Raw genomic sequence first — 25,631 nt, 5'->3', positions numbered from 1 at the left:
CCTACAACAGCATAATGTGCAAAGGAGTCACAAACGGTATGCCATATAGCATACTTTTAAGTGTATTCATGAGCTATCCCATAACACGGACATCAATTTCGTCCAACGTGACAATACACGCGTTGCATGTATCGAACCCCATTGGAACTACAATAGGAATGCAGCTACTAAATCAATCATGCGCCACTCATTTCTTGAGAGAGGTCCGAAGCTCTACAACAAACTGCCCTTTTCCCTTCGGGTCATCTATGTCGGAAAATTCACTTTCCAAATTCAAGGAGGACCTGGACAAATTTCTCCAAACTATTCCAGATCAACCCTCACTACCCGGATATCATTGATCAGCAAATTCAAACTCGATTCCAGATCAGATTTACTTTCGAGTGATTGCGTCACCATATTTTTGGGCCTTGAACCCATTCAAGACATCAGTCTGTGTACAGTAAATATATGTATTGGCCAAGCTGATCTTTCTTCATCTTCCTTTGCCATCACGTCTGTTTAATCATCAGTATTGTTCTTATACGCCTCCCCGTTCAGATGATTGATCAGCAAAGGGAAGGAAAACCACAGGATTGAACATGCTTCGATGATTCAAAACAATGCGAGAGAGAGCCCGTTTTCTGCCTATTCAGTTTCAGAATTGCCCATCACTTTTGAGCCGAGAGGGTGCCTTGGCTTCGTGGATAAGTAGCTCAGACACGCACCTCAGCAGCAGATTAAAGTAAAATGTCTTGCAAGGGTTTAGCAAAAGGCAATCAGTCGCAATCTGGACGTCAACAGAGGCAGACCTGCTTACCTTCCGTTGAAGCGCTTGATCCATGTAGAGTATCTTGATTGAATCGAATCTTAATCTTGAACCTGAAACTAACCCACGAGCATTTCTCTTTTTTCTTGTTTAGCATGTCGATATATGATAAGCTATTGCTGATTATTTTGTTTATTGGCGTTGGAGCCGTGAGCGCCCATCGTTTCAACTCTTTAACTAATGACACGGACCGCGAAGGAAAGCTACGTAAGTGTTTGTCCAAATATTATTTTCCGATTATACATATTTAACAACTGGGAGAAATGCAAATCTTTGTTTTACTATGTTAATACCTTGACATTGAAAAAGGTCTGAATTCATCGGAAAAAGTCATCAGAGGACAATAAGCCGAGCAACTGCAAAGCAGGTAGTCATTGTCTGATGTCAATCAGGCTTCAAAGTTCAAGAAGGCTCATCACAAGAAGTTTGAATACTGGTAATGGTAGATTTGAGAAGGCAAAAACACTTGCAGCCTTCAGGTTGTAATCCAAATCGCTTCATTTCTTCATTTAAAAAAAGACCTATCTTCAATAGTCTTTGCGAGATGCCGGCCATTCTTGTCTTTGGCGTTTCATTGGTCAATATTCTTTTCAAGATGTTTCCCTTAGGGCAACAAGATTAGATTCTACCACCATTAAAAAAGATACTTTAATGACTTTGCAATTAATTCCAGAGTACTCACCTCATCCGTGATCCATGTTCATTGCCATATGCTTCTTCAAATTTTCTCTTTTTCTCAAATTTGATTTATTGCTGGGTACAGACTTTCCGCCAAATTGGCCTCATCTCGGTCAAAGTAACTCTGAGCCCCTTTTCTAATAAAAGTAATGAATTCAAAAACTGAGGCTCCTCAATTAAAGACAAGGTCATATCTTTATAATTTTACTAGTATAGTGGCTCTTTTTTTTAAGCAATAGTGTCAAAAGCTTGTGTAGCTGACCAAGAGTAGGCCGAAAATTGGAATTTCATGTAGTGTTTGCTACATAACTTTGGACTTATCTCCTGAGTACCATAGGGATGGTATTGGGCTTAAATTTGGCCAAGTTCATCTATTCAACTAGATCTTGTGGTCGTATGAAGTGCTTATTTGGAATTAAGGGAACGGTTTAGAAGATAAGACATTTTAGCTTCTCTTAAAGTCCGTGGTCTGGATCAAACAGTACTCAATTACACTTTTGAAGTAAAAGAAAGGAATTTTGGGCTTTCTTGTCGCATCCTGTAAAATTAATATCAAACAACGCGGACTGTGAGTTAACAGAATTTTCAACAACTAAAAGAGTTCGGCTACAAAACCGAAACAAATGTCATATTTGCTACCTCAGCTCAATATCCCGAAACACTATAAATTCTTATATGTTGGTCATTTGACGTAACCTGACAAATACTATGCCAGCATGGTGAAGGTTGGCTGGGCACCTTGTCTTTACTTTACTTATGCTTCAATGAATCGGGTTAGGTGCTTGTTTAAGTCACTTCATATTCCCCAATAAATAAAGAGGATGTCTGAATTTTCCGGCTGTCTCATTGGCTTTGAAATCTTTCCGATGAAGGGTCTCAATCTGGCAAAAGCATGCAAGTTAGACAAGTATCTGAGCCACTCTTGTATCTTCCAAAATCGTCGAAATTCAGTGTCTGTGCATATTTCGACCATATTGAAGTTGCAAATTAAGATTCGAAATGAATCATGTTCTAAAACAAATCCTTAACATGTAAGCCAACTCTGGACTATGTATGGATCAAGACTGAAAGATCTTTCCTTGGAGAGAATACTCTCGGGATGGTTTTCGGGAAGGGTCATCGTTTTTTTGAGAACAAAATGAACACTGGATTAGGCACGGCAAGAAACCAACACTTGGAGGTTGATTTTTTTTAATTGATGGGAAATGACGATCATATAAGGGTGCTTAGTTGTTAAATTTGTCCAGGCAGATAGGTTCCTTTTCATTTTTTTTGTTCACCAAAATTCTAGGTGGTTTCATGGCAGGTTTTCGGGTGAATATGAATTTTATATCCTATCTAGTTGCTTTTTGACAATGCCGATCTTGACGCCCGTTTTGAAGTTTTATGATTATGAGAAACCTGGCCAAAGTGCCTTTTTCTTTAATTATTGAGCTTGGGAGTCTCTAAATCTCTCGTAAATACCAAGGTTTCTCTCATGCCTCAAACTGCAAGTCTACCTTGAAATTAGATTATCATTTATGGGATTGTTGCTAGAGCATGGACTAGTGAAATTTGGATGAGAACGCTTAGATCGGGAACTGACACTTCCTGCTTGAATCAACATTGGCTTCTTCTGAAGTGTGTAATGTATTGAGTCGCTTTAACTACATGTTCCAAATTTCAGGTCTATCGAAGGACCGGGTCAAATGTAATGGCTTCCTAAAACTCACAACAAAACTGTACACAGCATTAACAATTTAGCCCTCTATTGATAATCATTAACTGGGAAAAGGCTAGGCCATGCATCATTTGTAAAATTACGGAGTGAATTATCTAAGACCATAAGTCTGAACCAGTCGTGCAATTGTGTTGAAAAATGAATGATGCAGTTATTGAAGTGGGCTTTTTGCCCATGCATCTATTGACTTGTCAAACTCTGGCTTGCTTTTTGCCGGCTCGTACATTCGACGATTCATCTGCATAATTTGAAAGAAAATTGCCATAAAAAGCCCCCCTCTTTAGCTGGAACTATAGAAATATGGCCAAAATTGATAATAGGATCCCTGCAAGATGTGGATATGACGTCTTTTGATTTGCCAGAGTGTTATACCCTGCAGGTTGAGCAAAAGAGGGGGCTGTTTTGACAATTTTTCCATCAATACTGTATGTGAAGGCTGTTTTGACAAATGGATGGATGAATGTACGACCAAGATCAAATAAGAGGAAAAACGACGTCGGGACAAGATTCCATGAGTCATTGTTCGACAAATTACGATTTTCTTGAGCAAGCCTGAGTTTGACAAGTAATGCGGAAATTGGAGAATCTGCTACGGAACTACATCAAAGTCAGTCACAAAACTTCTTTGTTTGGGGTCGTACATTCCCTGATCTGTCCACAGAAGTTGAAGGAAATTTGTCTTAAAAGTCCATTGTTGCTTCAACTAGAAAAAATGGCGTTTAGAGACTGCACAGTGTCAAACCCACAATCTCAGGATCAATATGTGCTATTACTGCAACTCAACGATAGAGACTTCTCGATGTGTTCGTTTCGGTTATTATTTCATAGCGAATTAAGCCTTGAAATTAAAGTGACATTTTAAGGAAACGAGTCCAAAAGGTGGTAACAAAATTGAAGTAAAAGAGTGCTTTAACAATGAAAACAAAAGGTAATCCGTGTTCCTTGTTTTCAGTGTCCCTTTTTCAAATTGTCAGGTAAGTGTTTTCTGTGAGTTACATTATTTTGTCTTTGGAAAAATTTTCATGGTTTTTTCTTCAAACCTTTCTCTTTCACGTCGAGAACGTGATAGAAAAGGTTGCTTCTGTTAACAATGCTGGTTCTGTTTGGTTATGCTAACAAAATTAGTTCAATTGATCTTTCTAAAGAATATTTTTCACATCAAGGAGTTATGGCTTGAGCCATGTTTTGCCTCTTTTTTTAAAGATTTCATTTCTTAGATTTCCCAATGAACCGTGCGTTGCAGCGGCCAGCAAAAATGGAACTTGCTACACATCTGATGAGTGCACCTCCAAAGGTGGAACCAAATCGGGCAGTTGTGCTCAAGGATACGGCGTCTGCTGCACTTGTAAGACCATTAATATTTCAAATTGAAGATACCTACTAGGCAATTTAAAAAAATTAGAGTGCTCAAGCGGTCTGATCACATGTTTAGAAAATGCCATGTTTGGCAGTCAAGATGGGTTTGGACAAAAAAGTCGAGTTGGAATCTTGGATATGAACGTCTTTTTTCTTCTCCATTGGTCTTTTTCGTCACGGCGGTTAACGAGTCCCATAAAGTTTGGAAGGATACATCCACGTAGAATCATACTAACTAACTTTGATGTTCCTGATATATTGGATTCAAGCTCAGATGAAACATTTGTGTACCTTAAATCTGCCAAGATCTGTTGCAGTCTCTCATCAAATAAGAATCCAGCTAGATATAGCGAGTGCATGTGAATCTCACACTCTTGGTTTATTCCAACAGGGGCAAGTAGAGTCCTTGAAAAAGAAGCGTCACTCATGTAAAGCCAAGTATACATTTAGTTTCGAAAACTTTGTGTAGTCCAGAACAAGAACATCTTGAATCTGGACGGGGACGTTCGGTTTAGTCAATAAGAATTGGTAAAAGGATTGCGGTTGTTTCGAAATGCAATTGACCCCGCCCAAATTTCTACGATCTCAATTTTTAGCTCAATCAAACGAATCGATCAAAAGCCATGCTTTTTCAAAGTGAACATAGCTCTACAGAGAAAAAACTAGCTAGCTTTCTCGCAGCAATTTATAGCCAGTACGGTATTGGTACTTCGAGAGGGAATAACTTAAGACCCAGTTGTTTGATCAAGCTGAAAATTGAAAAACGTAATTGTAACCGTCTGGTGCCAACGTCATTTGAATAAGACTGCAATACATTTGCTTGAATCGGAGTTGTTAATTCTCAACCCTAATGTTATTGCTCAGATTCCAGGCGTTCATTTTCGCAAGCAAGGATGACGGACAATCCGGTTGTTAGTCTTGCCGACCTTCAGTTTTACAAATTGTATTTAATGGCTTATTTGGTTAAAAATGAGAAATGCACGAGTTGTGGAGCAGCCTAATTATACATACTACTAATCTACATGAATGTGTTCAATACGAAGTCTCAATTGACCGGGCAGTGGTAATTCTTTACCAAGAGCTTTAGGTTCAACCAAAGCATTTCACACATGTAATCAGCCCAAATCACGTCACTAAATGCGTTCAAAGTAAAATTATAGCGCTTTTTTGCAATAATTTTGGAGTATCATTTCACTACTTAGAGCTCTAGGGCAGGCAATCTTCATCATTCCACTTGCTTTATTTTCCAATTATTTAGACAGTTTTACATGGGATCAGACAGGATTTTCCAATCCTCTCGTCCATGAATTTTTGCAAACCGAATCCGGGAAGTGTGCCCATTTTAGGCGAATTCGAGACTCTTTTTTCTTGATTAAGCAATTTTCGTTTTTAGTAATTTTCTACGCAATTGACTTTAAATAAAAAAAAACATTTAGCAAAGTCAAAAGCGCAAATGATTGCTAAGAAACAAAATAAATGCATTCAATTCAAGAAAGCCTATGTAATTATTATACTCGCATAATCTGGTTATTGCACAATTGAAGCAAATGGTATCGTTATGGAATCTAATTATAACAATAAATTGTTTCTTTTACGCTATTTTCGATCTTCTTAGAAACCATGGTATCATACGATCAAAAATCTTTTGTATTAATGATCCACTTTTCATTTGTACGTGGCTTTTTTGTGCTGTTTCATTTGCAAAAACGCTGGTTATGAATGGTATTGGCGGCTTTGAAATGGGTTTGATGTTTCTTTCGGGTCACAAGTTTAATATTTCTATTTCTAAACCTATCTTAAGCCGGACCTATTTTCTTGATCAACTGTTCAAATGTACATAGTGGGATTGTATATGATACTATTTTACGAATACTCAAAAAAATGGGTTTTAAGATGACTTTTCAATGATACTTCCCAATTATTTGTCTACATGACACTTTGTGGTCTCTCGCTTTGCTCGAAAGTTCTTGATTTAGTTTTCCAAAGTGAGTATGCTATCACTTGCTTTCCCTTTCCCTTGGAGGATGAATCCGCATCAAAATCTGAAATATTTGCCTTAAACCCAACTTAGAAATCGAATCCTAAAATTGTCGGCCAGTCCTTGCCAAGTCTGATCTAATGGACAACTCTATTAAGAAGACTGATTTGTTCTGTTACTGCACTGAGTGAGGTGTTTGTAAGTAACACTTTATCAGTAGACAACGTTCCTCAAACGTCCGTGTTGGCAAAAGTTGAACGGCTACTGAAAACACTATCTTGATTTCTAGTTACCGCCACCTGTGGAGCCACATCATCCGAAAATTGCACCTACTTTGAGTCAGGTGGCGTCGATGCCGGCTCTTGTAAATTAGAAATCTGTCCCTGCGGTGGCAACATTTGTCAGGTAAGACTCAGCGATGTTGATATCCATTTCGAAAAAGTATTCTCGCATTTACATTCGAATTTGGTAATTTTTTAAGTAAAATTTATGGTATTTCGAAAATAGTTATGCTCTTGCTGACAGAAAAAAATCCAATTTGATTTTTGTTCATTGTAGTGGAGAATTCCATGTTAGTTCTTCATTACAACTAATTACTATGTTGATTATATTTCTATGTATATCCTTGACTTCCTATTTTCGACTAAGGTTCAAATACATTTTGGCTGAAGTCCATGTTGTATCTTTTTACATTATAATTCATTCTTTGTTGGTCGAGTTTTTATCTCCTTGAATTGTCATTTTTGAAAAAAGTTGAATTAGAGCTATACCTTTTACGCACAAATATGGATTACTTCAAATTTGATGGGCACATTTTTAAATGAAAAAAGCAAATTGGCACCGTCACAGGCTGTTGAGTATAGTCTCATAAAATAGCTCTGCTCTAGGGTCCTCTAAAACCGGCTCAAAGGTATCTTTATTCTGTGCTCAACAGGATATCCATATCGTCGGTAAATACTCGGCCACAAGCTTTGAAGACTGGGACTCTGAGCCCAACATCAAGATCGTCTTTGAGTGTGCCAAAAGCAGTTAACAACTCACCAAAGCCTTGAGAACGAGCATGTCCAACATACGAATTGAAACAGCGCTGCATTCCATGTTCTGAAATAGCAGCTTATCCCTTACACCACCTCGACGGCTAATCTGAAGCTAAGATATGACTTGTGTGGCAACTGTTTCTTTTCATTAGCTCTGATGTCCACTCGGGACACTTTCAAAGGCGATGCTGATCATTAGACCTGGAAAAAATAAGTTAAAACCTGGAAAAGCTTTTTTATCTTTTTTGGCCTCTTTGAGCCAAATTGCCATTATTTCCCACTCTTTCAGCCATTTTTCCACTTTTTCGACTCTTTTCCGACCTTTTTCTCACTATTCTCACAATTTAGGACCTTTTTTGCCCTTTTACTGTCTTTTGTGTCTTTTTTTACTTCCTTCTTAACTTGTTCCTTGTTTGGGACCTTTTATTTACTTCTGTGCAGCATGATTAGATGAAGGATTAAATCCTCAGCCAGATCCTTTTAGATTTTTTTTGGTTTGGGTTTTAGCTGGCTTTACTAACCGCTACAAAAATGTGATCCTCCGCATAATCAAAATTAAAGATTATGATTTGTCTAGTTGTTGCCCCTGAACTCAAAACAATACTTTATCTACCAATGAATTGAATATATCAAATTCAACTCCCTTTTTGGGTTTGGGAAAGTCTTCAAGGAAAAGAGAGCGTGCAGTTGAGTTACATCTGCCGTCATGGGTTTGATCTGATCCAAAATTATTTTGCCAACAAAATCAACCTCGGCACCAAAACAATAGACTCCGGAAGATAACCAATTATGTTGACCATGACATCTGTATCAATTGAAGACGTGTCCTAATGTCGAGCATTAGACGAAAAAAAATATTAATTTCTTTTTAACTCAATGAATAGCCAAATCGATCTATACAGTTTGGTGCCTAGATTTTGTAAGAGGTAAATATCCAGCAGAGAGCTGAAAAGGGCTAAAACGACCTTTTCTCCATTATCGAAATTTCTTTTGCATTATTGCAACTAATCTTTCCTTATTTACACCTTTTCACAACTCTTTTTCAAGTTTTGACAATTTTTCCCCGTTTTTTTTTAAAAACTTTTTTCCTTACATTTCTCAACTTTGAAAAATATTTTTCAGCTAAAAAGGCAACTTTTTTTTTCGAGACCTTCTAATCACTTTATGCTTTTTCTTTAGCTTCGTTTGGATTTTGACCAATTCCTAATTGCGGGCCCTTCCACGTCCTTGGTAGCTGTCAGCAATCACAAAGAGGGTGTGGTTGGAGCGGCGGCAGCCACCAAGCCTGTTACCTTGGCTTCTCGTTGTCTAACGGATACTTTCTCAGTGACCTCGCCTACCGGACAATCTCCACCCTCCATTTGTGGCATCAACACCGGCGAGCACAGTAAGAACATCATTGAAATTCCAACCAGTACCACAATCAACACAACAAATGCTTTAACTTACGTTTTTCTATTGGAGTTTTAAATCCGCAAGATATGTCAGACATGATCTCAAAGTACCAGTCACATTATTTTCCCGCCAGCATTGAGTAAAATGCTTCAAATTTGGCATGAATCTGGCTATGAGGACGTTTAGGCAAGCTCTGGCAGGTTCGTTTGTTTGCTAGTACCAATGCCAGTGTTGCAAATTTGGGGCTTCTAGAACGTTTTTGAGGGGCTGACCCTTCTTTCACTAGACTATGGGGAAAGGTCAGCTTCGTGAAAACAAGTCTGAAGTGCCAAATTTGCATCACTGGCATTGGCAGGCAAGTTTGTTTGCTGGTACCGGAGCTAGCCTAAACGTCCGAATTGTTTGGTTCCTTATCCAAACAGGCTTAAAAACAGAGATGACAGCACCACTTTGTAATTTAGCGCTTTGGGATTGGCTAGATCGAAATGCTGGACTAATCATATAGCACCACTGGTTAGTCTGACATAACAAAAGTTGGAACCTCAAACACAAGAACTGTTTTTAGTGTTTGCAAATGGCTGACGGAAAATGCCGTAGATTCAATCCGCTAAAACATGACTTTCTAATGCGGGTGTTTGAGGAGCAAATATTACATAGATGCAGATGTCTATAAACAACAGTTGCTATTGAATTTAGAAAAATGTGAGATTTGACAAATGATACTTCATGAGAAGGCAAAAAAGTCAAGTTTGCTGACGACGTCGGCTTTTTGAAGTAAAAAATTGAATTGATTGAAGGCAAGGTGATTCAAGGTATAGCTTGTACTCAGACAACTATAAGTCAACTTTTGGCTTGTGGAAACCTCCTTTTTGTTAACTAGCCAAACTTTCTTTCCATACACTCTTGAACAAAGAGCAAGGCAATAAATTTTCAAAGAGTGATGTTTGATTTCTTGTGTAAAAATTATAACCTTGAAAAGATGTTGTCCCAAATGAGAATAAAGGTCTGACCATTTAGCTGGCAAACAGTTTGAATCCAAACTTTACATTTCAGTGTACGTGGATTCTACCTCTGCTTGCAACGAACTTGTTTTTCAATTGGGTAGCAATTCTGCAGTTCGACAGTGGAGCATCAAGGTAAGCTCAAAGGTTCTTGCTCGCATATACCGGGTGCGTCATAATATGTGAAACACTAAACTAACACAAACGAGATTGTAGTTTTCAGTGGAAAATAATGCCTGCAAGAAAATCTTTATAAAATTAAAGATACTTGTCTTGCCATCTTTTTCAATTCATTCCTACAAGAACCTGCCATTTGCGGCCACACAGCATCCCATTCTAGACCTAAATGCCTTGCAAGGAACCTGGACCTTGTCCTTGGGCATCTTTACGCCTGTACATCTTGATGGCGGCCCTGAGGGAGCCAATATTTGGATGGGAGGTGGCACAGGCCTTTTCCTCCAGGTGCGTCCAAACAACGGGGTCCAAGAGGTTCAGGTTTTACGAGGACGGAGGTCACATGTCCTTGAAACAACATCTCTTGGATCCTAGCTTCTTGCACAAGGTTTGAGGTGCGACCATCTTGGGTCCAAATTCAGTTTCCAACGCCGTACATCCTGTTGAGGTTTGGGAATAGTTTAGTTAAAAAGCTTTAATTAATGAGGCGTGTCCAACAAGCCATCAATCCAGATGGGTTTGAGAGTGCGCTGTCACACCCCACAATGCCAAGCATCACGTCTTTGTTGGATGCTATGGTCTTGGCATAAACTTGTTCATAGTGTTAGGATTGGTAGCAATGTACCTCTCAATAAGTCTATTCACATGAATGTTGGCGTGTCACCAACCTGAAAACGCACGAAACTTTTGGCACATAGCTCGGAAGTCCTCGGGGTACATTGCAAAGTAGACGTCTGATGATACTGACCAATATCACGAACAGAAGATAATTGACAACACAAGCTTTCTTTACTTTAAGTTACTCGCAAAAAAACACAATGGCCAATTATAGCCGTTAAAAATGTGTTGCACATAATATGACGCACCCGTTACGTACATATGTCCATCGAATTGCGACCAAAAATCAAACAGTGTAAAATCTCCTAATCCAAGGATTTCTTAATGTTCTATATGGGTCTTTGCCTATTTATATGAATAAATATTTCGTTTGGCTTTTTTTCCTGCGATTTATTACATTAGTATGCATTTGACATCTCAAAAAATATCACTCAGCTGTTCATGTTCCGTGTTCGTGTTTTGGGTATTTGCAATCTTCCGTATGGAAAACCCTCAACCTCATCCTTGCGCGGAACAAGCAGAACAAATCAATAAAGTAAGGCAAATATAACAAGGTTTGAAACTACAAGCACCTTCAATGTTGTTATAAGCCAGCTTCAAGTTTCCCGATTTGTGAAGAAAGAACCAAAAAATCAAAGGCCACTCTAGAGTGTGAAAAAAGGAACGAAAAATAAGTAATGTTGTTTTCGGTCATTGGATCTACACCATTACAAAAACTAAAGAATTGTTGTCATTTTGTCATGTGTAATTTCGTTACTACTGCCCTGAATATAGGTTACCCAATACTCCTGCGGCTACCCCAATTTGGCTCCAGATGGATGTACACAATATTTTTTTGGATCCAACGCGGACACGATTCAGACCTACAACTTTGCTGGAGGACAACACTTAGCCAACCAAGACCAAAACATCTGTATTAGGTGAGTTGGCCCACAAAGTAGCGCCCATAGGTCACCTAAAACAAAATTTGCAAAATTTTGAACAAAATATTTCTCTAGCGTTTTACATTTTGCTTTGAATAATCATGGAAACTTTATTGAAGGGACTTTCTGAAGGGGCCAGGAACTGTCTTGAGCTGGTTTTGGAAGGGAAAACTCTATCCTCCATAAATAAGCCTTTCATAATGGAAGCCTTGATAGCTGGGGTTGTTCACGCCCAGCCACCATTTGACTGTGGGCGAACCAGTCAAATGTAGGCAAAATGGATACAGGCACTGACACTCTTGATTTGATAGATCCACCTCTTGTAGTCAAAGAGGTCATAGAGGTCAAAGAGAGCACAGTACAGAATGCTCTCAATATTTGCGATGTCCATAAACGACAAAGATGTAAATAAGCAGGGAAAGATTGTAAATTGGCTAACACAGAGTCGTGTCCAAAACTTAAGGAGTTTGGCCTTCTCAAGTTCAATAAGAAGGGTTGTTTGAAGCTGGGGTGTAGCTATTTCCACCCGTTTATGTGCATGAGATCATTGAGGCACAAGGTATGCCTCAGTTTCCAATGCAAAAAGGCCCATCTCAGGGGCACTACGAGGCAGAGACACCAGTTTTCTCAACCTCATTCTCATGTCTCTCAAGAGACTTATTCCACCCCTTCCTTCTCTCTCTCCCTCCCTCTTTCCCTCGCATTGTTACTCTCACTCTCCTCCATCCTCATCTCCCTAAACCTTTCTTCTACCCAAACTTTGTAGCCTTAATCCCCCCTGTGGTCGTCCAAAGATCCGTGCATTGTAACAATGTATAGGGAATGTTAAGTGCAGGAAATTTAAGAAAATTGTTGTAAGGCAACCCTGATATTGAGCATTTTGACGAAGACAAACATTTCAGCCAACCGTTTACCGGGCATAGACTAAATTTGTCATTTAATTCATTTTCCCGGCTTGCTGAAGCAAACAGTATTCTGACGTTGAACCAAAACCTTAGTACAATGACAGAAGGCAAAAATGACACATTTTTGAGCTTTGTAACACAACTCACTCGATAGTTCAAAGTATTAGATTCCAGAGTGAGTGCGAGTGCAGGTTGGCTAAAATGTTTGCTGAATGCAGTATGCTGAAAATCAGTGTTGCCGCTCTAATTTTTCTTGATTTTCCTTTGCTGTACATGCCCTAATGACTTGTCAAACTTAAGAATTTCACAATGCCTTAAAATCTGTCTCACGGAACTTTGTTCCGACGATTTATTTCTCTTACTCGTTTTGGGTTTTGCGTCGTACATGGGTCGCACATTTGCCTTCACAACTTTTAGAGGTTTCTTGAGGCGCTAGTCATCATGAAATTTCTAAGTTTGACAAGTCATTAGGGGATGTTACTCCCGCTCTCCCCCTCCCCCTCATTGTCAATGTAAACAATAAAAAACGCTGGCTCTGGGAGGCACAACGAGATTGGCTATGTTCTATGTGTGTAAGAAAGGTACTACTTTCTGATCCTTTTTCTCAAAAACAACTATTGCTAGAAAGGAACATACCATGCATTTCATTTTTGAAATTGTGTGAACTTGAACTTTTATTTTCATAATATGCCTTTACATTATTTGATGCGTAAACGTGACTGCCACAATAGGATACTATCAAAGTAAGCAAGAAATTCTAAACAAAAAACAATTTTTTGATCGTCGCACTGATGCATTAAGGATAAATATCTCTATCGTGACCATTTTAAGTCATTTCTAGGTAGAAAAAAGGCATCAGATGTCAAATCTCAATTGATTACGAGTGCGAACTTTTACATGGGTTTCATAAGAAAAATATTTGCATTCTGCAACACCCTCTATAAGGGCCCTTATTTGCAACGTCACACAGCCCAAAGAAAACGGGAAGACGCGCGGAAGATTGCTAAATAAACTGCTCTTGCCTTTCCTTGAACGGAATTTCTTTTCCAGACATTATGTGACCCAGGGCATTAATTATAAATAAGATTTTGATAGAATTAGCCAAAAACAACACAAACGCATTATATTTCAATATAAAGGAATTGGCCGAATCGGCCATTTATTTGGCAGAGGCTGAATGACAAAGTGCCCTCTGAAGTGCAGAACGTAAAACATATTTCGTGCAGCGTAAGGGGGCTATAGGCCCCCTTCTTGTTCATTAAGCTCCTTCTTGTCAACTCACAAATTATGTCAAAAAATTCACAGGAAATGAGTTAGACCAATCAATTTGCTCAAAGGGTTTTTTGTAGGGGACTTCTATTTTCTGACTAGCGTTGTAGAGTGGGAGGCTAGTCCCGATGGGTACATTCCCATTTCGAAAACGACATCTCAAGTCATTCAAAAAAGCTGGAGCAGTTTGCGATCCTGCGCATTCTCTCGCAGCATGTTGGTGTAGCCACCAGAGCGAATAGCGTTCTTGACTTGTTTTTTTCCAATGACCCTGATCTGATCCAGTATGTCCATGTGACACCTAGTAATCTGTCAGATCATCATGTTCTCGAGATAGGGTCGGCCATTACTCAAAGGCCGGCGCACTTTAGAGTAAAACCGGCGAAAAGGGTCGGTCTGGCTAAGTTCAAGTTAAAAAATGAGCATTGGCCTTTGATTATACATGGTGATACCCACAACACTAATAAAGTTTTGTTCAAATGCCAATACTTCTTGTAACGATTTTCGTTGTTACTGAAATAAAAGAAACAACTTTTATAAAAAATACATTTCGGAAAATGCCTCAGATTTGTATACGAACCCACTTCACACCAACAAAGAGATAATATTCTTAAAAAGATAATCAATAGATGTTTGGAGTAACCTTAGTTGCTATTCAAACTATAATTTTAGCCTTATGCATTGAGCAAACGATAAGATAACATGCAGATTCAAAGATTGCATTGGCATAAAATTTGACTACAAATTGTTCCGGTTATATTTTTAATCAATTGTCAAGAAATATATTATAATTTTCTATGCCCAAAATATCAATAACAATATTTTACTTTTTTTGAAGCATATAGAAATACCTGAAAATAATTTGCAATACAACTTAAAACTTACCCAGTATCAATATTTCCCAATTATGTTTATGGCTAACATGCTTGGAGATCCTTTCTCTTAAGGGCGTTTAATGGTCTAAAGCGGAGTTTTTAATACAAAATTTGGCCTTCATTACCGATCAGGTAAATGGATCATTTCAATTTTCAAAGTCCAAAACATTTGGTTTCTAAAAGTTACATCGACTTTGTCATGCAATGATTATCGAAATTCCACGATTACACTACATGTAAGAATATATCATTGTTTGAAATTATCCACATGTAAAAAGCTAACCCATATTCTGTTAAAAGTATCATCTTCATCAATGTGTGGATACATCAAAGCAAAAGTGATCATAAATATCCGACAACTTTCTTCTCAAGGCAGCTTTTGCTTAACTTCTTCTCGTTTTCAAGATTCAGCACTTCTAGTTATCTAGGTTCTTTTAAAACAATGGCAAAGCTCCGAGATGACGCTTGCGTCAGTTGCCCCACTTAGTAATAAGCATTAACCACTTTCATGTCTGAAGTATTATAACTACAACCATTAATGTGTGGATACGATTACATTCATTTTCCACGAACTAGATATTAGATAAGCTGGCTAATGGAGGAGCATCATCCAGAGCCATCGAATTAATGTCTCACTTTATTTGATTCCAGACGCGAACGCGGAAATTGTCGTATTTGCTACTCGGCAGATTTGCCCACGGACTTCATGACATCAGGCAAGGAATTGAAAGCAATCGGAAAGGTCAGTGGCTTTTGCAAAACATATTTACCACGTGTTTGGATTCTTAAACAAAGCCAACTCGAATGTTGGAATCCCAAGGAGGACGTTCACATTTCTTCGAATCAAAAGTGTTCCAAATCCCCCAACACTTGAAAGAGCATGAATGGTCGGCCTTTTTCTTTCAACTCTTTTCCAGAAAAGAGCTTGCTCCTTCTCTCTTTGTGGTAAATTATTGATGATTGTCAATTGCCTATTGAAATAATCAATTGCAAATTCCCTTTGGTAAGGAAAGGGCGCCTGAGTGGAGCGAATAAAATAAACATAAGAAAACTTTGAAGAAATTGCTCATGATAAAGAATAATTGGCCAAGGCATCAAGTCACCAAAGGAACTGAATTTGAAGCACAGAAAATTTGCCCGGGTAATTTTTTTTACCGTAAAGCACAATTAAGACAATTTTCTACTTCAACACTACCATGAATGCCGCATAGAAAAAAGAAGGTGACCCATAAGGGAGAAAGAGATGGCCTCACTGTACTCTTGAAATAGCGCCCCGGACATCATTTTCGTTGCTTCTTTTGTCATTGAAAATACTTCCGTAAATTCTAAAAAGGGATTTTCAGGACGTGATTATGAGAATGAATCCTTTAGAACATGTTGTAAAGTAGTAAGATGGTTTTCTTCAGTATAAGTTTTTAGGGTAAGGAAAGGTGACAATTAATTTCTACTAAATAAGTAATAGGTTTCTCTCACAGTGTTCAATATGTTTATCGGTATTTTATTACAAAAGGGTTTCTTGCCAGATATTTAGGTGATTCAGCTACAAAGCTAAAACTCAGCTACATTGCGATATTTTGAGAAGTGAGCTTTTTAGCGTTTTGGATTGCTACTTGCTCTCTTGCAGAATTTTAGAAAAAAACTGAAAGTGTTTGGAATTCTTTTAAAATTAAAGTTTTTCTTTGCGTTGAGTTTACATAACTTCATATTATTGGTTATGCACTGATGAGCAGACATTTTAGTTGAAAGCAAGATAACTGCACAAGTTTCAGACACTTCGTTAGGCCTGAAATAAGAGTTCAAACCATTGAGTGCCACAAATGTTGTCACTGATTGCTCACTTTTTTTTCATGACTGTGGTTCTTACTATCAGATTTTCTCAATGAACACACTATCAGGATGATTTGACTGAACTCTTTGTGGTAATATCACATAGTGGTTTAACAATAATTTTCAATCATTTGTTTTATGGCTCCAGTTGTAGAGTGAATCAAATTCAAATTGGCCCACAATGTCATGTCACACTTTTTAGAATAAAAAACTGAGCTTTTCTAGTAAAAGCTGTTGGGAAACACGATCTTGTAGAAAACACTCCATGAACAGTTGCACTGACTTAATCTTAGATAATCATGTCAAGGGTACCCTGGACACAAAGCAGTCAACCATGACATAATGTTAGTCTGCACTAGAGACCCTGGATTGAGAGTTGCGCATGGTTTGACAAGTGGCTCCACTTTAAAAATGTAAACAATCAGTAGAACAAAAAAGTTTCCCAACAGATTTTGAACTGATGGCCTGTGTAAGAAAGAGTCCTATCATGACAAGGATCATTGAATATTTTCTTCAAGGACACTGCCAAATTTTACTTGAAGACAAGCTGATTCATGGATATGGCATTTTAGATTGTTACTACTTTTTTGTTACTTTTTAAATCCTTTCTGAACCCATTTTTTCATAAGATTAGATTGCTATATTATCTCATTCGATTATTCAGATTATATTATCACATGTGAGCTTCCTGAGTCTATCAAGATACAAGTCACTTTATACTTTACAATGTAATTTGTTGAATATGGTAGTAACTTCTTTTTTGAGGTGCTATAGTCCAACTTGAGACTGGCAGCATGCGAAAGATCAGTGTGTCAACTACATTTTATTGAGAAATACTACACTAATACCATGGTAATGACAAAAGACACTCTTAACCCTGTGGAATCAGTTGCTTGAAGCCATAGTGTATCAAGTTTGTTATAAATCACTTGAAGCGTTACCCTATTATGCAATGCAAACGTGTGACCTCTTTTTAGAACGACAGATTCCCTGTTAAGAAAGTTTCCAAACAAAGCCCATGTTTGTTGAGTAATGGCAGCCAATCAGATCGGTCGAACTTGATGACGTATACTCAAACTCGCGTATCTATGCCTAAAGTATCTTTAGCCTGGACACTCAATTTGCACAAATCATGCATCATAAAGAAACTTAATTCTGGTGAAATGTTTTGCAGTCATGGCCACTTCTTTACTCGAACGCAACCAGGGTTCAAACTCATTTGATACCTAAAGCCAGCTTTACTTTTTATCACTGTTTTTTTAACTTTAAATGTACATGACTTGAATATGAAATAAACTTAAAAGTAATTGAGAGTATTTCTACTATTTTGACAAGCTCATTTGAAAAATGAGTCCCTGAATAAGCACCCTCAAGGCAAATAGGATCAGTCAAACATTCCACCCAATTTCACCACTTAATGCCAAACTGTTAGCCCAGCCGATCTGCCCAAGACTAAGGCAGCCTTGAGGCATAATACTGGCTGAAGTGGCGTTGCTACTTTTTCCTTTCTTCCTTATGGGTCACCCAAGGCCACGAATTTGTGGTTGAGCGGAGTCCATCTCTTTTCAGATGTCCATGTACGATCTCATTTTAAAATGCTTCCAATCCTTCCTTCCCTCCATACCATTTCCAATCCATGGCTCCGTGAAAAAGGTTCTCTGGCATCCTCTGTTTACTTTTTTACTCTGCCGCATGTTCCCGATTCTTCTCTCTTCATAAAATATTTGTGAAGTTGAATCGAGTGGCCGCAATGAATACCCGAGTAGACAGCCTCCTACATCAACTTTGTCTATGGAGGATTTAATTCTCCCTTCCTAGCCACAAGTACTGGATTCAAATTGCTCTGGAGAAGAGCATGATCTAACGAACTTTTAAAGTCCCATGATTACCCTATTTAGTTACAAAATGAGGTTAAAAATTGGAACAGAACATTACGAAGTAGATTTTTTTTGGAGCCAAGAAACTTGAAGAGAAATAAATAGTGCGGATAAAAGTAACAGGGCCTCTTATGATTGACATAGTAATATCAGTTGGCTGTTCATTGAAAGATAGGGAAATGATCCTACAATAAATACATGTGACGCCATCCATCTCGCTCTTTAATAATCTTAACAGATAGTTACTCAACAAACCAATGTTCTAACTTCTCAGAAAAGAAAGAAAGACATATAAAACCTCATATCCATCAATTTACAGCCTTCCGAATGTTGCGCTTACGGAGCCACGGGGGCTGGGAGTCAATTTGATTGTCTCATTATCCCGGGAGCTCTAAACCCCACCATGTTGTCCAAGCAGGGAATGTTCGATGAGTTTTGCGGACGTTCTGCCGGAATTCAAAATACGGGCGAGTCCGTTGGTGCAGATCTTAACAAAACGGTTTGCAGTAAGTTACCTCTTTCCCTAAACTATCGCAGCTCATATTTTCTGGGAAGTTGAACTTCAGACATTCTGATATTGGCACAAGTCGAGATCACGTTCTAATGTTTGAAACCAGGGGGGGCGAGGGTGCAAATGTCCCAACAAAGCGAAAAGCTGAATGGCGTAGAAGTGAAGTTACGGGTCGAACAAAACGCCTTGCAGAGGTACCTCGCCTTGTCTCGCTCTTCTTTTTCTGATGTATTGAAGCCTACTCTCCACGACCACTTGAATTTGATATTGATGGAAAGCTTCACATTAGCAAAAATAAATTAAAGTAGCTTTAAGTAAGGCGATTTCCAAACCAGCTACCTTTTTGGGCTTGTTTAATGTCCAGAGGTTTTAATTGGGCAATCTAGCTTCTTGTACCTCAAACTGTAGATCTGTTTATCAAACAATCCCCGCGTCTGTGGATTTTGCTAATGAATCTTTAGGTTTGGCGGGCTGATCTTTGGACTCTAGGTATTCTCCTCGCACACGACTTTTGACGGCCAAAAAACCTCTCGACTTGTGCCATTGAATATCAATTGACCTCTTGTGCCAACATCAGGTCAATTGAACTTGAGCAGGAAATTATACAAGAAGAGCAATTGAACATCTGTTGGCTTCAAATTGTCTAGTCCAGGTCTTTTAAGAGCTGGATGTGGGTAAACTTTGTTTGTTATCAATAGCAATAATATTAACTCTGACCAAAATAAGTGCATGAACATTTTTGGAGGTTTGGTAAATACCATAATTTGCTTACTTATTCTTGTCATGTTGACCCGAGGTCGAAGCCACAAAATTCAATTGGAGTTTTGGAATGACCAATGGTATAGCTCATCAATAACACCGCGGTGGAAAAATGAAAGTAATGTGTTATTGTTCACAGAAAATAATGCAGACTTTGATCCTTTTCCATATAACTGGAAATGCGGTCCCTCGAAGATATTCGATACCTTATGAATATTCGAATTCGAGCTCTAACAAATGAAGGAATGTATAGGCAAAAACCAATTTGAAAAAGTTTTTCTTCCCCTATAATAATGGGTTGTTTTATAATTTACTATTTGAACGAAAATGAATTCAAATTTGGTTTGTCAATGTGCAGTTTGAAAATTGGTTGACATTACTATAAAAAGCACAAAAATGTTAGTCCATCTTACCCAATTTGCAACCTTTTTTGCTTTTTATGATTGAGATCACCAGGCTCCTTGGAGCTCAAAGTAGGTCATGCTAAAAGTTTTTCAATTCCGTTTATTGACAGAATGTATCCTTTTGCAATGAAGGTGCCAAAGCGTATAATAGCAGGTTTCAGGTCGGAAAGTTTACAATTAGCATTGGCACAAAAAGTATTATGTTTTTTAAAAACATCTTTTTCTCTATTTCTAGGTGCCCGACAGCCCTTCAGTGTTCGCTTCTTGTCCGATTCCTTTGAAGTTGAAGAAGAAATTGGATTCGGTCCTATGGTGGGCTTTAAGTTGTCCTATCTTCAAACCAGCGGAGGTTGTTAGAATTAAAACAGCAATCCCTCATTGACCACTGCCTTGTCTGCCCGTCCTAGCAACTTTCAAACCCCAAACCAATGTTATCGATTGACAGAAGGTTGAAGCGTGTTCAATTTTAATTTAGGTTATCTGCATCACCAAATGTGTATCCACTGACTGTCTCAATAAACATGTATGTGTAACATTAACATTTGCCATTCGTCAACGGAAGACAAGAATCAACAATGTATGAGACACGTGTCTGTTCCTTCAGATTTTCAACTATGGGAACTGTTTTGAAAAAGGGCTCTTTGACCAGGATCGGTCTCAACATTTATAGCTGAAAGATTCCATCGAATGTTTTGTTTCTAAAATCGAATTGCCGATTGGTTTTACGCAGAAGCTTTAAATGTTTTTTCTGTTAATTGAAAAATCAAATCAAAACAGGCATTTTTATTACTTATTAATTGTACAAAGTTAGCATCGTCATATTATCTATTCTCTGGACTGATACGTCTGATAGATCCAACCATACGGTTGAAAAGCATGATTCACCTTAAATAAGGATTTATTTTGGAGGTTTAGTGATTTCCATTCTTTTCTTACCGCCGGCAGAAGATAAAGTGGTACGGGCTGTTTGACCTGGAGGCGGCTGCTAGGACCAGTTTGGGCCGAAACGAGCTTATTACATTTATTAGCAATAACATGGTCTCTATCACGTTTACCATGATTTAGAATCAATACAGAGACACCAAGGCATCCATCTCATTCAAAAGATTTTGCTTACCGCGGGGAGATAAAATAGTGTCACAAGGCCGGTCGGGCACTCTTAGGCGGCTTGGACTAGCTTGAGCCGTTACATGTATTTCTTTCCTTTTTTTCAGCTCTACCGTGGCTTTAACCAAGAGTGTAATCGTTTTGAATCGAAAATAAACTATTTGGCACACTTTCCATCCAAAAAAGTATTGATTACTTTTCTGGAAAAAATATGAGTGTCAAGTACGATAAAGGTGTTAAATTGACGGAATTAATTATCAGAACGAGTTTGGCTGTGCCCATAGATAGTTCAAGCCACAGAGAAGCCGGCCAGTAGATATAACGGCATAAACTTAAAAAGCAGATATTTGGTTCATGGGCGAGTAATAGGGACCTTTAAGCTGATGTCAAACTCAACCTTCTGAGAAAAATAGTCACGAAACCTCCATTTTGATTCGTCCTTGGGCGGTCACTTGTCACATCTCATTTCCTATTACAACATATTAACAGCTTAATCAAATTGACGGTGATTCTTGGGACAGTAGTCCTCCATCTTGACTGGAATCTTGGGTCAATGCTTATTGTCAACCATTATTAATCAGACTCGGATCTTGTATTTTATGTAAATAGTTGAGCAAGCTGAACCGTTATGTCATTATGTTGCACAAGGTTTCGCGGGATGAAATCGAGTATCTTGAAATGCTGAATTTGTTTAATGCACCTTTCCACATGAATACAAGCAGATGGGCAATTACAAAATTTGAATTAAATGGTGAGAACGATAAAATATCCGACTAGAATGTGATATCACACTAAATATGACTATGAATTGTTTATTGCGTGTACTACTCAAACATCGAATTGATGATAACAGAAGGGTTTAATAATGGACTAATAATTTGGAACCATGCTAGAAAAAAAGTTTTTTAAACGCACTCACTGGTCAAGAATGTTTCAGGCATAAGTGTTCCATATACAAGCAGAACGCATAAAAATGAATGGTAACGTGTACGAGATTTGACATTTAATTCCAAAAAGGGCCCATTTTTTAATTTGCGCGTCTTCATCAAATCTGATCCTTCACGAGCTAGGAAAAGTGATCGCAAAGATTGGTGATCCCAAAGAAGTGATATTGTTAACAGTCTTAAGCACACCTTCAACATAAGAGGGAAGTCGAAGAAAATACGTCTCTTTTTTAATGTTTGAAGAGAGTGAAGATATTCTGTACTTGATAAGAATTGTGCCACTTGGGGATTCTTCTTTGCACCTTCTATATACGGCCAATATTCCCTGTTAGGAGGGTTCCATACTTCGAGTTCAGTCTACATGAAAAAAGTGAAGAGGAGAATCACAGCCAGTACATAAACAGTTGGGTAGAGACAAGCGAAGAAAATCTTGATTACTGCAGAAGATTGGGTGGGTCAGATTGAACAGATCCTGTTTCAGCTCCCGTCGTTGATGACATTTGGACCGGAGCCGGAAAAACGTGCCTGACCGCCAATATTCCGAAGGGATGTCGGGCCAAGGACAGTAGGGTGTTAGTACGTCCTTGACCGAAAAGGGCAACTTGTGTCCGGACATCACCTCCGGAAAGGTCAGGTCTCCAACGCTGGGACACTAACCTGGCCGGCCCAATTTTTGGCTGGAAAAATACTTCATGCATTTTTGGCATATTGGGGAACGCACAGATATCGTTTGAGGATATTGGTGAAGGTGGCATCGGCGGATTAGAGAGCGGATTGGCCGGAGTTGGAAAGCCATAGGTGAAGGCAGTAGAGGAGAATTGGGTTGATGTAGGTCCGGAAGAGTTGAAGAACTATTGGAGAGAGAAGATTCTTGATGGGAAGTCAATTGGAAATGTTTTCGATCCTGGCCCTAGCTTTGACTATTGATAACTTGAGATGGTTGGTGGAGGAAAGTTGGGCTGATGGCGCTTGTGGAGAGATCCACAAAGCATCCGTACTTACACTCTTCTCTTGATGTTAGATTGGACAATTTCATAGAGGAGGGTAGCTGCCGAGGTGGTAGAGCGGCTGCTCTGGAAATCAAATTGGAATTTGGGAAGGAGATCCCTATCCTCGGCCAATCCGGAAAAGCGGACGGCTAAAAAGATGGGTGAACATCATCTTTAAGAAGAGTTGGCCACTGCAATGGCCTCTGAATAAAATTTGCCCGAGTCCACTGATTGTAAGAGACTCCCGTGGATGCGATTCATCCATCCTTCCAGAACTCTTGAACGTTGAGTGTGATCGCAGAACAGCTTCAATTCATAGATTCCATTGAGGATTATTCTTTGGAGTTTTGATCATGATGGCCCAAAACCACTAAACAGTAATGACTACCTGGCTTAGGCGACATTGTTCACTGAAATTTTGGAGGAATGAATGCTAAATGTGTTCAATAGTCTTTGTAGCGCTGGAAAAGTGACCGCCCAGGAGATTCGTTTACCATTCCTTTTTAAGATGACGTCATCAGTCAGCTGTAGCTTAAAGGTACCTAATGCCTTTTGAATGAAAAATGTGCCAAAGAGTTTATTTTTGATTCAAAACCATGACATTGAGGCCATGGGCGTGCTTAAAAAAGGAAAAAAGAATACATGCAGGATACAAGATAGCCCAAGCCGCCTAAGAGTGCCCGACCGGCCCGACTGGGAATGTAATCCCCAGTGCTATTAAAATGAAAGGTTAAAACTCGTCTATTTATTACCTTTCACTTTTTATATGACATTTGGTCTACCAACGAATTTGAGCTAGTCCTTAAATGTAAGGTTCATTTGGAATGTGTATGGTCATGCCCAATATTGATTATCGCTCTCTGTCCATTTCACACCTCTATGTTCTGCTCCCTCCAAGTCTTCATTATTTTCACATTATTTCTGATGTAGGAGTACTCTCTTGATTCTGGTCAAATAAACATGCCCCGTCGAGTGGACGTCATCCGAGCATCTCCGTTGGACCATCTCACCAGACATCGAGCAGTAATTATTAACCCATTGATTTCATATGAGTATGTCCCCTTTTCCATTGGCCCAACAATTCCCCCACTTTTCTTACCAGAGCAAGACAGCTGATAGGCGGTGTTTTTGTGATGAATAAAGTAGATTGAACTGTACAGTTTGCCTTGAAGAGTAGCCTAGATTTCTCAGACGACCGAGATCGTGCTGGCATCGTAGGGAGTAGAGGTAGCAAGTGATTTGTATGCAACAACTGTATCTAAAGTTCATCACTCTTGTAGCAGAAATCAGTAGTTAGACTCTAGAGTAGAGGTCGACTTTGATAGACGCGTTTAGACTAGGATAGTGACCACATTTTGCAGGATAGTTAGCCTTGAAGATTGGCCCAGGTATCCAGACAACCGAGATTGATCTGGGACCAATGGGGAGTAGAGGTAGCTAGGCATTTGTATCCTTAGTCGTTTAATGATTGTTTGAGGCCCTGATAAAGGAAGCTCAAACTATTGCTCGTATGCCCTGATTAGGGTTATAACCGGAGGCCTTAAGATAGGTCTAAGAAATTTAAGCCCTTGTACTAGGTGCTCTCCATCTTTGAGAGCTATCAAGGTATTTTTTACCTAGTGCTTGGGTCAGGAGTTCCATGTTTCCGTTCACCACGGGAATTCAATAAGTCAGGACCTTTCACCCTGGCTGGTGGACGGAACACCTCCCAATACAAGGGTCTCTCATTCCTGTGATGTTCCTAGTGAAACATCTTTGAACTTGTTCGACCTTTTGTCAACCTGCTGAACTCATTGGAGCCCAAATGGGCGAGGCATATTCAAGATACGGCTGGACAATTGACTTGTACAGAGTTAGCATTGTGATACTACCCCTGGACTTAAACGTGCGATATATCCAACACAATGTTTGAAAAGCTTTACCAACTTTCAATTGGATATGCTCATCGAACTTTCATTATTTTGGAGGACTACACCTAAATCCTTCATGAATGAGACCTGCTCAATGTCCTTACCTTCATCATCTAATAGTGGAGTGTCTAATGACGTGGACCCAAAGGCCATTGAGCGGAATTTCATTCCATTCATTGCCATTTTACTCGCAACAACCCAGAGAATTCTGATTAGACAACCAGAATTCTGACCATTCCTGACATATAACAATTTTGTATCATCAGCATAGGAAGATATACTGCCATTGCTAGTACCAGGCTTCGGAAGCGGATTGCTGAGGGGGAAATCTAAGCTGTAAATTTCATTGTTTTATGTTTCTCGTCTCTTTGAGATGTCACCCTGAAGAGAAAAAAGGGGGGTTTTCGCGAGCAAGCAGGAACACAAACAAACAAGTAGAATAGGCGCCAATTTTTGTGATTTTGTGGGGGTACTTTTGTTTGGCGGAATCCGAACAAGAATATAAAGAAGAAAGATACAGTCCATTCAATTCATTTAAGTACCATAAAAACAATAAGGTATCTCGA

General features: G+C 38.9%; 1 protein-coding gene across 1 annotated transcript; it reads left to right on the top strand.

Annotated features, from left to right (window-relative positions):
• The first annotated feature begins 720 nt into the window (after positions 1-720).
• Positions 721-20,648, top strand: LOC131891672 (uncharacterized). Its single transcript, XM_059241301.1, has 11 exons — positions 721-823; positions 903-1,015; positions 4,159-4,180; positions 4,424-4,551; positions 6,830-6,945; positions 8,757-8,964; positions 10,026-10,108; positions 11,540-11,685; positions 15,389-15,479; positions 18,761-18,947; positions 20,351-20,648. The coding sequence occupies exons 2-11, from the start codon at positions 904-906 to the stop codon at positions 20,470-20,472; spliced, it is 1,215 nt and encodes a 404-aa protein (XP_059097284.1). The 5' UTR covers positions 721-823; position 903; the 3' UTR covers positions 20,473-20,648.
• The last annotated feature ends 4,983 nt before the right edge of the window (positions 20,649-25,631 follow it).

Source organism: Tigriopus californicus, chromosome 12 (assembly GCF_007210705.1).
Source record: "Tigriopus californicus strain San Diego chromosome 12, Tcal_SD_v2.1, whole genome shotgun sequence".
Classification (NCBI taxonomy): domain Eukaryota; kingdom Metazoa; phylum Arthropoda; class Copepoda; order Harpacticoida; family Harpacticidae; genus Tigriopus; species Tigriopus californicus.
Note: the sequence above shows the minus strand (reverse complement) of the source record. Positions and strands in the feature narration are given on the sequence as shown.

Excerpts from the sequence above, each read along its gene's own strand:
- LOC131891672 (XM_059241301.1), top strand. The coding sequence starts at position 904 with ATGTCGATATATGATAAGCTATTGCTGATTATTTTGTTTATTGGCGTT. Across the intron at positions 4,552-6,829 it reads ATACGGCGTCTGCTGCACTT|TTACCGCCACCTGTGGAGCC; the intron begins GTAAGACCATTA and ends CTTGATTTCTAG. Across the intron at positions 15,480-18,760 it reads AATTGAAAGCAATCGGAAAG|CCTTCCGAATGTTGCGCTTA; the intron begins GTCAGTGGCTTT and ends ATCAATTTACAG.